Genomic DNA, 15,143 nt, shown 5'->3' with positions numbered 1-15,143 from the left:
TGCTTCCCCTAAGGGAGCCAAAAAGAAATAAAAGGTATTTATGCGGGCTTGGTAAACCAGAACGAGTGCAAAAACTAAAGACTGGTGATGGTGCCACATTGAAATTCCAGCATCGCCTCCCAATTACATGAATTTTAACAGCATCTGCTCAGGGCTAATTGATTGTTCACCAATAAAGAATGACTGTGCGGCATTCTGGGGCTTTACTTGCCAAAACCAAAATATAAATATGAGGCACGCGGTAGTAGGGGACTCCAGATTAATTTTGAGTGGCTGGGGCTCATTAATATGCACCTAAATTTAAGTACATGAGCATTTTTGCATTTTGCCTCCATCAAAATGCAGCCGCCCCGGTAGGGATGAACCTGCAGTGCGTGCTGCATTCTAAAGTACTGAAGAAATCAGTGTGAGGAAAATACTTTGCAACCCATTATGCCATCAGTGCATTTGTGGCATGAATTTCAAGATCCTTGGCCTTCCATTTGTTTTCTTTATAAATTGCCTTCTTGTGGAAATAAAGTGCAGTGCCCTGAAAGAATACCAGTCCAAACTGACTTAATATTACTCTTTCTGTCTAAGATTTCACAATGAGGCAACAGAGGTTCTGGGATGGGCCCCGGTCGAGTTGAACCCGCAACGTGTGCTGCATTCTAAAGTGCACAAAAACTCAGCGTGAAGAGAATCCCTTGAAACCCTATTATGTCATCAGTGCCTCATTTGTGGTATATACAGTAGAACCTCGTTCACATGTTCCTGCTATGTAAGTTTTCCCGGCGCCAACGTCCGCAGCAGAGAACACAAAACATTACTCAATAGAGTTGGGCTCATTTTTTACCGGTTCGTACATTCCCGGAAAAGACGATTTTTTGGCACCAACGTTTAGTACATCGCCAAACGGCGATTGTATGATACGTAAGAAAATGCGCGATCGAGGACATAGCTGCCAGCCGCGACAGCTACGTCGTGACACTCGCCCAGCCGCGTCGCGTGAAAACGCCGGCGCGCACTCAGTTTCTCATTTCGGTACCAACAAATCTTCTATGGGGTTGTCGCACGTGGCATTCACAGCTATCACCGCCAATCCTATAGCAATAAGCATTTTCGCCTATTTGTTTCATAGCACGTGGTGCCATCGGAAGTGAAGCGCCCACTTTTAATAGGCGGTAACCGAAACGCGTTGCCGCTCCTTGCTGTAGACTCCCATCGTATACGTTTTTCGGCCGCTAGATGTGAACAAGAAAAGGCGCGAGGCGCGCACGATCGATAACAGTGCACGCATGCACACACAGTCGCTTGTCTCACGTGAAAACGACGGCGTGGTTCCGGTATCAGCAAATCACCGCCCGGGTCGTCGCACGCCGCATTCACAGCTATCGCCATCAAACCTATTGCGATAAGAATCTTCACCTATACCTATCTGTTTTACAGCGCGTGGTGCGTAGTGCCTGCCATTGGTAGCATACTGCACGCTTTTAGTAAGCGATAATCCAAACGCACCACCGTTCCCTGCTGCAGGTGGCGCGATGTGGGCATCACATTTCGCTTCGGTGGCATCCCGCGTCGCCCACCAGCTCGATTTCGTTTCGGTTTCCCGCCGCCTTCTTGAAACACCACACAATAGGAAAACAATAAAACGCGTCTCGGGCCACCGAAGCACCACCAGCTCGACGGGCTTCGGCGTCTCGTGCCGCAACAATATCCGTGCGGCACTTCGCGTTATGTAGGTGTCAACAATAGTTGAGTCTGTCAAATTTTTTTAGTTACTTCGGATGGTATGTTTTCCCAGTTATTACCTTTTCTTTCGCTTTTTCTTTCCCCAAAACATATGAGCGAGGTTCTACTGTATTTCAAAAAGATCTTTGGCCTTCCATTTGCTTTCTTGATAAATTGCTTTTTTCTGGAAATAAATTGTTGTGCCCTGAAAGAATACCAGTCCAAGCTGACTTAAAGGGACCCTGAAACGATTTTGACGATTTTCTACAAACGTACTGAGTCGTTAGAGTAGGTCCTTCTGATCATTAATTGACACATCTAAGTGCTCTGCGTAAAGCATGTAATTTATTATAAGGTTTTAAAAATGTACATCGCTGTCGATCGCAGCACACTGCTCTGCAGAATTTTAAGCCGCCCCTACCCACATGACGGAAATTGCCCATATGACGTCAGTGGGGCGAGCTGATTGGCTGACCAGTGATCGATAATTTTTCCAACTTTATGGTAAACAAATGATGTTTGTAATAGTTGGAATGTTAGTTAATTTGTTTTATAAATAGAAAGTAACATAGAGAACAATTTTTCAGCACACTTAAGCACTTCAGGCACACAGCTAGTGTCGTCTGCTTGTGTTACAACGTGCTCCATTTTGACGAGAGCTCCGCAGTCAGTGTCGGTCTGTCTTTTCGCGAGCGCCATGATTCGACTTTGTTGAGTTGTGGACTGCAAACGTAGCAACTGGCACTATGTCAAGCTGCGACATCGTGTCCTTCTGCAAGCCAGTAGACAAGCGGCCTGGCTGCAGCGCATTGGACAGCCGCTATCCAATGGGCGCCAGAATTTGCGCGATTGCGGCCGTCACTTTACACCCGAAGATTACTAACGTAATAGCGTTTCGCTAGTCCGGTAGTAGGGTAAACGTAAGCGCAAGGGGACAAGGCCTGGCCGTGTCCCCTTGCGCGGCGTCCCAGGGGATGAACAGAAGCACAAATGTGAATGGTCTGCACGGTGCAGCCACCCAAAATGAATTCTTCTTTTTCACAGGAGTTTCACAGGAGTGTAATCGTTAACACATTGTTTTTGTAAATGTTTAAAATGTTCTACACTTGTTTAGAGCAATATTAGCTCTTTCTTTGGCTGGTTAAGCTCTGCGCCACAGGTGGCTGGACCGTGGAGACCGGTCAGGCAGCTCACGTACATCTACGCTAAAGTTCCTTCATCAACTTGAGTTTATGCCTTCACCGTTCCGTCGAAACGTTCTGCTAGTGTGTGATTACCGGAATACCAGACACGTTCGGCGCTACAACAGAATGCTTGCAACCCACGCTGCTTCGATAGCTCTCGCTTGGGGTTGACGGCCAAGCTGCTAGCGGAGACGTTTCACGCGGGTGGGGGAGGGGGGGGGCCCAAGACAACCGGAAGTGGATGATGTGACGTCGCATCGTGACGCAGAACCAGTGAAGGCGGAGCTTCGCCCCGATCGCTCGGCGAACGAGTTGAGGAGGAAAAGCATGGCTAGGGATGAGGATAACTTGTAATTGCTGGTAGCTCCATTAATACGTAACGCTTCACTTAAGTTGTGGTGCGAATGTTCTACTTAAGCTGTACCCTCACGTCTACAAAATTTGTCCGAACCGTTTCAGGGGCCCTTTAATATTTCTCTTTGTGTCTGCTTAGGACTTCACAATGAGGTGACAGAGATTCTGGGGTGATGTGCAGCAAAATGACACATTGTCAATTGAAAACACAGGGAAGGCGAGAGATGGAAATTTGACGATGAGAAAAACGAGAACAAGGTCAAAGCAGGAGCCAACGTTTTGACAAGTGAACTTGTCTTCAAGGTGACATATGCAATATATGTGTCAACGGCATGCGTGCACAGCAGCCCTCTATTACCAGCGAAACAGGTAATAGAGGGCTGCTGTGCATGCCATTGACACGCCAGCTGACACACGGGCGTTGACACGTGATTGACAGACGGCAGTGTCCCTGGCCTTGTGCACAGCACTCCTTTATTCTCAATTCGACACCCTCGCCGCTAACACACCTTCGCTCGTCGCCGCACCCACCTGCCTTACGCCCTCTCCCCTTTAAAAGAACCCCACGTATATATACTGTGGCGAGGAAAGCATATGTCGCCTTGAAGAAGACAAATCCACTCGTCGAAACGGCTCTTGCTTTCACCTTGTTCTCGTTTTGCACACTGTCAAGTGGTGACATATTTTTGTCATCAGGATTACTTGCTAGATACTTTCATGCACTGCACACAAATCTGTGAACTTGAAGTTCATGTCATTTTACAAACCTAATTTATGTCACCACTTTCATAAGGTGACTTTACTTGGAAGGTACTTTCATGCACTATACACAAATCTGTGAACTTGAAGTTCATGTCATTTTAAGAGTCCTCATTTTTCTCATTTTCTTCGCGTAGAGCACGGACTTTTTCAATAACTGTACGCAGCTTATCATATCTCCCAGTGGTACCAGGCAAGTTCTCAAAAGGGATGTGGTCGGTCATGTCCTTGGCAAAGTTCTCACGTGGTGGAAGTGACGTGTACTTGCTGAAGCCAATAAGCATGGGTGCTCCCAAGGTAACTTTGTGGGTCTTGCCTTTTAGTGTCTTCGATGGGGAGTCATCAGAATTGGAGGTGCTGCCATTCTGAAAGGTTACTAGGCTAGGTTCTTGTTCATTGGCTTCTGTGCTGCTTGGAGAAGCTGCAGTGTTGCATTCAGAGGCAACACCTGGAAGCTCAGGAACAAGACATTCTTGGCTGATATTTGTGCTGGCACACTTCGAGTCTGTCGGTGAATCCGCTGTCGCCACTTTATCCAGGATAACATGCGTAATGGAATAAAGTTTGTGAGTTATGCTTTTTTTTTGTGCTCCAGAGACTAAATGCAATACTAGAAAGGCCAGTGTCAAAACTTGGCAACACACTATCAAATCTCAACACACAAAGCCATTTCTTCACCCTCTATGGGGCAGAGTTACCGTCCGGTAATATACTACTTTCTGACAAGTTTGTGCGATGCACAGGCTGGTATCTTTTTACTAATGTACTGAGTGGACGTCTGATAGTGTACCTATTTTTCAATGGTGCTGGTTCAGGCTTTCTCCTCCAGGGAGTAGTGCCTGCGAATTTTCCATCAAGGTGGTAGCACACACCATCTTCTTTTCAAGCTTTCTTTTGCTAGCTCTTTTATGCCTGTGCTAGCTGCATGACCACTAAATTTACGTACAAAAGCAGCAATAAAAGACGAATGCATGATCATCATTAGAAAGTCTTGGCACTCCGTATACATGTAAAGCATTCATGTTCCTGACCATAAGGTAACATTTACCTTTATTCTGTCATAGGTCACAAGTTTCCTACATTTTTGCATTTCTCGCTGTCTCTAAGCTACAGGCTCTTTGTAAAGTTATACGCAATGGTAGGAATCAGAAATACAGACACAAAAATTTTTAAAAGCAAAGCTTCTCACACAAAAACAAGGCACTCGCATTTATGTTTGTGACCCCGTGGTTAACATACAGTGTTAATTAGTCTAGCATTTGGACCTTTTCCTCAGATGTTCGAATTCGGCTCACTCTTCTCTGAATCAATGAAGTCCATTTTTTTAAAAATGCGTTTAGCATTCTCTAGGAACTTACCCTGGCTTCACCTGACTGCAGTTCTCTGTACTGTATACTATAGCACTGAGGTAATACCAAAGTCAACACAAGCTTTGACGTAAGAGACACAGTGCTTACACTTAAACTTACGAAACATATCCAAAGTTTGTACATAATTTTTGCTGGAGAGTCTAACACAGGCCCGTATGTGGGAGAGAACCGGTACTACTATCAGCACCACTTCCTCAAAGACCAGTTTGGAACGCCATGCAGTGTCTACACAAAAAATGAATAAATAATCCACCTATCATAGTTCACCTATAACACTTATAACATATAGCGCAACATGGTGCCACAAATGAGCACCTCAGAAAGCATGCTAAACACAGTCTTCGATAGCAATTGGGATTGATTATTCATAAATTTTTATAGTTTAATGCTGGTGTTTGCTACACATGGCCATCGCTACAGATTTAGAGCACACCTAGCAACAGTGATGAGCAGACTTGCACTACATCATGGCCCGATGTTATTAAACGGGAACACACCAAGTTCTCGTTTATTTCTGGAATAAACTAAGAGATTCTTGCACACTGAGCCAGCAATAAATTTTTTCAGTTATTTTCTCAATATAGAGGGCACCATAGAGGGTTAAAGTTCTGGCATAATACCTTGTAGGTTCACACCCTGCAGCTTGAAGCATGCCAAGATAATGTACAATTTTAAAGGAAAAATTTACAAAATAGATCTTCAAATTTTATTTTTGTATATAAGCCACACTAAATTGAGAGTAAAACGAACCACAATCCTTTCCACAAAGCAACAAAGCCAGCTTAGGCGATTTCAAGCTGTAGCAATGGTCTTAGGTTGGTGCATATTGTGCTTAGCACTCCCCTGTGTCCCTTTCAGCCCAGTGGATATACTGGGTGTTTCACATAATTAGAACCAAACTTAAAAAATAGAATGGCACACCTTAGGTTAATGTGACCAACAGTATATTGTATGCAATCATCTTGAGTTACTCAGGCTATCTTTTTAATTGCTATCATTAAGCTAATTCTACAAGTTGTATTCGAAAAGTTGTAGTGTGTGCTCAGAAACACCCAATGAAGTTGCTTCCTCACTAGTTTGTGTGCTTCCTTTTATCAGGCTTAAGGAATGCCAATGAAGTATCAATGAAGTGTGTCTGGATGCAGCCCTCTCAATCGTGTTTCAAAAGAACAAAGCCTGCATGCCAACCATTAAAAAAAGCCGACAAGTGTGTGTGCATTCGTGTTCAGCGCCAGCCTATATTTTAATATTTACGACTGTCGTAGGTTGTGGCTGCTAACATTTTTTTGTTTCTTTTGTGATGTGCATGCGGGCTTTCTTCTCTTGAAACATGATTGACAGCACTGCCATCCAGACGCGCAAGAGTGTGGTTATGTCACTTTTTTTATACTTCACAGGCTTTCTTCAGAGCCCGGAAAAAAGAACTAGATAAAAGTTAATGCCAAGGGAACAACTTCAGTAAGTATTTATGAGCACGTTCTACAACTATTCAAATACAATACGGCCTAAAACGAATACATAGAATGTCTATAATTAAGTGTACCTAATTAGAAATTAGATCCCTGTTATGAAAACATAGTTATGTCATTAGAATTAGTGCAAAACAATTCAGTTAGGTTTCTTTTTTGCAACTATAACTGAATGGCTAGTATAACTTTCATGAAAACTAACATCTCCCTTCTCTAGCATATCGCCGTAAAGTTGCATGACTGCTTATTTCATAAGCTATACTACCATCATGCCACCCTTCATGAAGCCTTAATTGTCTACAATATGTGTCATACCGTATCAATCATCAGTGCAAAGTCAGAATTCAATGATGTAACACTGTCTTTTCTATCCAGTCTTTTATTACGTGCACATCCCTTGATTGGAACCACTTTCCTGCAGAAATTGTGGCTATCTCTAAAGTAAACATTTTCGTGAGGCCTTCGCTAACACTGTATAACCAGACAGACAGACAGACAACGAACTTTATTTAGTCCTGAGGAGCTACTTTCAGGACCTCCTAACGGGAGGCCAGGAGCAAATTTATTGTGTAATAATGAGACTCACTGTATTCTGTTTCCATTTTTTTGTGAAGATTTGTACTACCACTCCCCTCTATAATGCCACATGGCCCGGAGGGTACATAAATAAAAAATAAATTAGCTAACTAATCACACTCCAATAAATAGTCTGAGTGACTCAATATGACTGCAACAATATACTGCTGGTCCCATTAGTCTAAGGCATGCTATACTATTTTTAAAGTTTGGTTCTAGTTTCATAAAACCTCTCATTATGGTGATTTAATATTTGAAGACAAATAGGTTAACTAAATTTGTTTTCTTTTTTTTTTTTCAGAAAAACAAACCCTTGCATTTTTATCTGTGTAGTGGTTTTGGGTAAAGCAGGTCAAATTGTGCAAAGCATTCCTTGCACTTTGTGCCCTATAGGCTTGTGCAACGGCCAAACCCATTTTGTAAAGTTTTTGTGCAAAAATTCGAGAAGGGGCTACCCCAGGGATGAACTAAACATTGACAAAAGTACCATCCCCTTTTAATAATATTTATTAATTCATTTGCCCTCATATTTTACTCAATAACAACAAAAAGTGCAGTTATTACAGATGCATAAATATAATCTGCAAGGAATGCCCTCTATAATGACACTGTTCACTTTATACCATGCTGGTAGCAAACAATGCTGGATAGCAGCATGGTTTGCTACCTAAACCCATCTCCTCGCCAATTACAGTGATGTAGTTTGATGAATCATAGAATGAACAATACAGAAGAGAATTTGCAATGCTTATAGGTGGCTGCCATATTTTTGCCTGGGACAGTCAGAACTGGCAGAACAAACTGCTGAAATAGTGCTCAGCCTGTTCTTGCATGTTTGCTCCAAGTGCTCGCTTGTTATGGATTTGTCATGAGCTGCCTTATCATGAAACTTGCAGTCTCTGTGCGGGGTCATGCCAACAGATTTTGACTGCAATCAAGATCAACCACTCTTGCTCTTAAATTAGGTGTGAGGGTCAAATAAAATTCTGGTCTTTAGGGACACATAAGCTGCCAAATTTCAAATTTTGTTTTTGAGTAATATTGCCATTCAATTACATCAATGATACCCATACACACTGAGTGCTACGATTTAACAAACAGGAGAAAGGTATCATTCGGCACATCTGAAGCACATTCTTTTTTTTTCTTTTTTCAATAAAAAATGCACTTTTCCCCCTGTCAAACAAAAACACTTCTTGACACTTAATATCTGATTTGACACCTGAATTCCTTTGAGTCAACTGACATGAATTCAATTCAGGCTGGAATGTACAACTCAATGGGAAAGCAGTTAGAATGAAATAACCTTGAATTTACATTAACTATTACATATTGTAACGCACAGTTGAGTGACGGTGCTTTAATCAATCTACCTTGGGCGAACTTGTGCCCGACAAAGAGCTAAACGAGAGCCTCGCTAGAACGTCCACAGTCTTTTCGCAAGAGACCCGCACCTCTTCTTCCCTTGTGTCCCGCGCTGATGGCACATTGCTCCGATTGCGCGTGCCTTGCGGGCCCGTGTTGCCCGCTTCACTGTCGCTATCTTTCGCAGGTAGCAGTAAGCAGCTGGACGGACGCAGGAGGCAGCTGGCGCGTAATTTGAAATCATCTTGCGTCATTGTCCCCCTTCCAAGAGTGCATCGTCCCGATGCGCATACAGAAGGCGGTGGTTTCGAAACTTTCAGGAATTCGCAATGTTTGTAGGCGGAAGCAGTTATTGCCTGTCGTAGTACGGTTTCATTCGGACGACATGGACGATTTCTGTTCGATGCCGCCGTCGTGATGAGGTTACTTGACCTTCTGGAGCAACTTCGTAGTTCAATGGACTGATTCGGCGAATTATCCTATACGGGCCAAAATAACGACCAAGAAGCTTCTCTGATAGGCCGCGCATCCGTACGGGAGTCCACACCCATACTTTGTCTCCAGGTGCATACTGGAAGTCTCTTCGTTGCAAGTTGTATCGGTCCGCGTCAGTTTGTTGCTGCTGCTGAATGCGGTGTCGCGCCAGCTGCCGTGCTTCTTCAGCTCTTTGTGTGAAGTCGCTGACGTCATTGTCATTTTCGAAGGTCTCATCTACTGGTAGCATTGCATCTAGGGTTGTGGTGACGGTCCGGCCAAAAACGAGTTGGAAAGGTGTCATTTGAGTTGTCTCTTGCACAGCGGTATTGTATGCAAACGTGGCATACGGCAGTATCCTGTCCCATGTTCAGTGCTCCATGTCCACGTATATTGACAACATATCAGTCAGTGTTCTGTTCAGTCGTTCAGTCAGTCCATTTGTCTGCGGATGATATGGGGTGGTTTTTCGATGACTCGTGTGTGTCAATTTCATGATGGACTGTGTCAAATGGGCAGTAAAAATGATTCCTCGGTCCGTGATGAGAACTTTAGGAGCGCCATGCCGTAGTACTATGTTAGTGACGAAAAAATCAGCAACTTCACTGGCCGTTCCCTTGACAAGAGACCCTGTCTCGGCATATCGAGTTAGGTAGTCAGTTGCAACAACGATCCAACGCTTTCCCGATGACAATGTGGGAAAGGGGCCAAGTAAGTCCATTCCCACTTGTGCGAATGGAGTTTCCGGTGGCTGTATCGGTTGTAGGAGGCCTGCTGGCTTGAATGGTGGTGTTTTACGTCTTTGGCAGTCCCGGCAGGTTCTTACGTAGTGTTGCACAGAGTTCAATAACTTCGGCCAGTAATACTTCATGCGGATGCATGCGAATGTTCTGCTCACTCCTAGATGTCCTGCTGATGGGTCGTCGTGGCATGCTTCCAATATCTCGAGTCGTAACTTTGAAGGTACGACGAGCAGAAAAGTCTCTGCACTATGTTCAAAATTTCTTTTGTACAGGACATTGTTTCTCGGGACGAACGACGACAAGCTGCGGACAAAAGGTCGTGGAATGTCAACAGGGTGTCCTTCTAGGTAATCAATGAGCAGGCGTAAATCCGCGTCGGATCGCTGACGCTGAGCCATTTGCGATGTTGTCACAGCTCCTAGGAACGGGCAATCGTGTTCATTTTCCCTAAGCGTAGATTCCGTGTATTCAATCGGTGCACGTGACAAGCAATCAGCATCACTGTGCTTGTGACCGGACTTGTATACGACCGTTATATCGTATTCCTGCAGCCGTAGACTCCATCTTGCTAGCCGTCCAGATGGGTCTTTGAGATTCGCAAGCCAGCACAATGAATGATGGTCGCTGACAGCTCAGAAGGGTCGGCCATATAAGTATGGTCTAAACTTGCTGATGGCCCATATCACCGCGAGGCATTCTTTTTCTGTGGCTGAGTAGTTCACTTCAGCCTTCGAAAGTGTTCGACTAGCATACGCAATGACTCGTTCCTCTCCGTTTTGCCACTGAATGAGAACGGCACCGAGTCCTAAATTGCTTGCGTCTGTGTGAATATCAGTTGCGGCTTCCTCGTCGAAATGAGCAAGAACTGGGTGGTTCTGAAGACGCTTTCGGAGCTCATTGAAAGCATTCTCCTGCTCATTCAACCAGACGAAAAGCGCGTCTTCCTTTGTTAGCCGCGTTAGTGGTTCGGCGATCCTTGAAAAATTTTTGACAAAGCGTCTGTAGTAGGCGCAAAGTCCTAAGAATCGCCTAACAGCCTTTTTGTCGGTTGGTTTTGGAAATTTCTCCATGGCCGCAGTCTTCTCAGGGTCCGGGCGAATGCCTTCTGAACTGACGACATGGCCAAGGAAAAGAAGCTCGCGAAAGCCGAAATGACATTTCTGCGGTTTTATCGTCAGACCTGCTGATCTAATAGCTTTCATCACAGCCCGCAGTCCTTCTACATGCTGCTCGAAGGTGGTAGAAAAAACCACGACATCATCAAGATAAACGAGACAGGTTTGCCATTTCAGACCGGTGAGCATGTCCATCATCCGCTGAAACGTGGCAGATGCGGAACAAAGGCCGAATGGAAGCACTTTGAACTCATATAGTCCGTCTGGCGTCACAAATGCCGTCTTTTCACGATCTCGTTTGTCCACTTCTATCTGCCAGTAGCCGCTTTTGAGGTCCAGGGAGGAAAAGAATTTGGCATCTCGTAGTCTATCTAGAGTGTCATCGATTCTTGGAAGTGGGTACACATCCCGCTTTGTGACGGCATTCAGCTTACGATAATCAATGCAGAAGCGCAAGGTCTGGTCCTTTTTCTTTACAAGTACCACAGGCGACGCCCACGGACTTGCCGACGGCTGAATTACATCATTTTCCAGCATTTCCTTAACTTGACTTCCTATAGCTTCTCTCTCTTTTGGTGACACTCGGTAGGGATGCTGGCAAATAGGCCTCACTGATTCATCGACAATTATCCGATGTTTGGCAATAGATGTCCGCTGGACTTTGGATGACATTGAAAAACATTCGGCGAACTCTCTTACGAGGGCTTCTATTTGCTCCTTCTGTCTGGGCGATAGACCTGGTTCGATGTCGATGGCTGCAAGGACAGAATCCGCATCTTGGAATTTCGATGTTGAAATCTCTGGGATGCTCAGGTCTGTAACTTGGATGAAGTTATTAAGGCTGGCAATAACGGTTCCCTTCGCGACATGTTGCGCCTCATTTCCAAAATTAGTGAGGAAAACGTTGGCACATCCACCACGCAGCTGAACAAGCCCTCTTGCCACGCAGATCCCCTTTTCGAGTAGGAGACTGGTCTTGCTGTCTGCAATTCCTTCGCAGTCTGTGAACGCGTCGCTTCTTACTGCGACGGCTACGCTGGATCTAGGAGGAAGCATCACGTCGTCATCGGCAATGTAAAGGGCGTCGAATTTTTCTTCAGTGTTGAATGCTGCGATAGCGTGCTTTGTTGAAAAGGAAACACACGATTCCCGCAAGTTGATTACAGCGCCATTATCCTGCAAGAAGCCCATGCCAATAATCAAGTCTCTTGAGCACTCGGGAAGGACGATAAAGCTAGCGACGTACGTGAAGCCTCGTATTCCTATTCTAGCCGTGCACTTTCCAGCGGGGCCGATGAGGTGTCCTCCTGCGGTGCGAACTTGTGGCCCTTTCCATGGTGCCAGCACTTTCTTCAGTTTCCTGGCAAGCTCACTACTTATTACCGAGTAATCTGCACCTGTATCCACTAACGCGTTCACTTCGTAACCGTCAACAAACACACGTAAATCGGAACCAACGTCGCTCTTGTGGCACTGGTTTCTGAGTCCCTCGTCGTCGCTCGGAGTCATCGATGGAGGTTCTTGTCTTTTCGCGTCGGCAGCGACCTTACCTCCTGAGGTCGCTGACTCTAGTTTTCCCAAAGCGGGCTCTGTGAACGGCGTCTTGGGGAGCTTGAAGACGGGCGGGGGCTCGGTGACCGATGCCTAAACGGCGCTGCTGATCGAGGTTGGTGTTGCTGGTAGGCATATGGGGAGCTCTGACGGGTGGACAGGTATTCTTCGATTTCCGATGGACGCTCACCATTTCGGGGGCAAGGTGCGTTCACCGGAAAGCCATGAAGTCCTGCCTGGCGATAGTGGCACATTCTGTACAGGTGGCCAGCCTCCCCACAGTGGTAGCAGAGGGGTATTCGGTCAGGAGTGCGCCATACATCAGCCTTCCTGAATCTTCTCTCGGGTGGCGGCAGTGTAGTTCGAGGCATCGAGCTATTCATAGAGGAAGTGGCGGCGACGTCAGCACGTGCGGGAGTTTGCCGTAGCACATCGGCATATGAGACGCTCGGTTGGCGCAGTCGTAGCGCTTGGGGCTGCGCACCGAGCTGTGGTTCCCGGACGACCTGCCTGACCTCTTCACGAACCAGGTCTGCCAGGGAAGAGGGCGTTGGAGCGTTCTGGTCAAGCCGTAGCCGCTGGAGTTCTTCTCGCACTACAGATCGCACGAGCTCTCGTATGATCTCCACGCTATTTCCAAAGATGGCTGGAACTGTGTCTACAGAGGTGATGTTCATCTCCCGGTTGTACATCCTTGATCGCTGTTGCAACGTGCTTTCCATTGTTGTCGCCTCTGCACGAAACTCAGCGATGGTGCGCGGCGGGCTCCGAACCAACCCTGCAAACAGTTCCTGTTTTACGCCGCGCATTAGATGACGTAGTTTCTTGTCCTCGCTCATGTTCGGATCGGCTCGGCGGAATAGGCGGGACGTGTCTTCTACATACATGGCCACGCTTTCGTTATTACGCTGGTTTCTTGCTTGCAGGGCAGCTTCGGCCCTCTCCCTGCGGTCGGTACTCGGGTAAGTTGCCAGCAACTCCTGTGGGAAAGCATACCACGACACAAATGTCGCTTCGTGGTTTTCAAACCACGTTCGAGCGCTGTCCTCTAATGCGAAGTAAACATTTCGTATCTTGCGCTCTTCGTTCCATCCATTGAACTCAGCGACGCGCTCAAAGCGTTCCAGCCAGTCCTCTGCGTCTTCAAATGTGTCGCCGTGGAAAGGCTCTGGCGTCGTTGGCGAGTTGACCACGATGTGAGTTGGCGTGGTTTGAGTCGTCATCTCGGTAGCGTTTCCGCTAGCAGATGCTGACGCTCCGATAGAAACCGGCAAAGGGGAAAACTCGGGGGGCTCACCACGTAGGCGACGACTGTTGCGTTGGTGAACAGGAGTCAACTCGATGGGTCCAAGTCGCCGTGAGTCCGGGCTCCTTTCTCTGGCTTGAGAAGGGCTTGAAATCATACCCCGCACCTCCACCAGATTTGTAACGCACAGTTGAGTGACGGTGCTTTAATCAATCTACCTTGGGCGAACTTGTGCCCGACAAAGAGCTAAACGAGAGCCTCGCTAGAACGTCCACAGTCTTTTCGCAAGAGACCCGCACCTCTTCTTCTTCCCTCGTGTCCCGCGCTGATGGCACGTTGCTCCGATTGCGCGTGCCTTGCGGGCCCGTGTTGCCCGCTTCACTGCCGCTATCTTTCGCAGGTAGCAGTAAGCAGCTGGACGGACGCAGGAGGCGGCTGGCGCGTAATTTGAAATCATCTTGCGTCAATATAGTGTTACAAAACATTTACTTATAACAAAAACATTGACACGATGAAGTCTCGTATTGCTGCTAACTTCATCCTAAATGAGTAGAGTGCAGACTAAAATGTGCATGTCTATGTTGCTAGTCAAGTGAGAACTGTAACAAAGAAAATTGTAAGAAGTAAGGGCCCAAAATTGTACAGCATGCTATGAAGGATGCCGTAATGGAGGGCTGTGTATTAATTTTGATTACCCGAGTTTCTTAAACCTGCACCTAAATTGAAGAGTGTGAGCATTTTTGCATTTTGTCTCCACCAAAATGTAGTTACTGAGGCTGGGAATCAAACACAAGAACTCGAGCTCAGCAGCAGAACACTATAACCCCTGAGCAACCATGACAGGTAACTGCGGCAAATCGCTAGACTCTCCTCCTTATAGGTAAAAGAGGAGAACATGCATTTGCCTCAAGACCACAAAGCGATAGAATAAATAAAACAAGTTCTAACTTGTTTTTATTTTCTTTCAGTACTACGTAATCGCTTTGATTAATCAGGAGTGGCCTTTTTTCAACTTACAAATAAAGGGACTGTTAATTACACCAAATGCAAAACGAAAAATAAAAACAAAAAATAAACAGTGCCATTTGTAACGAACATTATTGTTTACACTGTGCACTGCCACAAGAATATGAAAGGGCCCCCCACTAGGTCCCAACAAAAACGTTGGTTATAACAGCGGAAAATGTTAACCGCCGTCGAAGAAGTGTCTTACTGCAAGAGTTA

At 45.9% G+C, this 15,143-nt stretch overlaps 1 protein-coding gene across 2 annotated transcripts in view; it reads right to left on the bottom strand.

The window, feature by feature from the left end:
- Positions 1-963: 963 nt before the first annotated feature.
- Positions 964-15,143, bottom strand: part of LOC139054260 (zinc finger CCHC domain-containing protein 8 homolog) — a 52,950-nt gene continuing 38,770 nt past the window's right edge. For both annotated transcript variants that reach the window (XM_070530988.1, XM_070530989.1), the window contains exon 12: positions 964-4,539. In XM_070530988.1, the coding sequence (XP_070387089.1) occupies positions 4,112-4,539 (428 nt within the window). In that variant the 3' untranslated portion in view covers positions 964-4,111. The remainder of the gene's footprint in view (positions 4,540-15,143) is intronic.

Source organism: Dermacentor albipictus, chromosome 1 (assembly GCF_038994185.2).
Source record: "Dermacentor albipictus isolate Rhodes 1998 colony chromosome 1, USDA_Dalb.pri_finalv2, whole genome shotgun sequence".
In the NCBI taxonomy this organism is placed as follows: Eukaryota; Metazoa; Arthropoda; class Arachnida; order Ixodida; family Ixodidae; genus Dermacentor; species Dermacentor albipictus.
The sequence above is the reverse complement of the archived record's forward strand: the minus strand, read 5'-3'. Positions and strand labels throughout refer to the sequence as shown.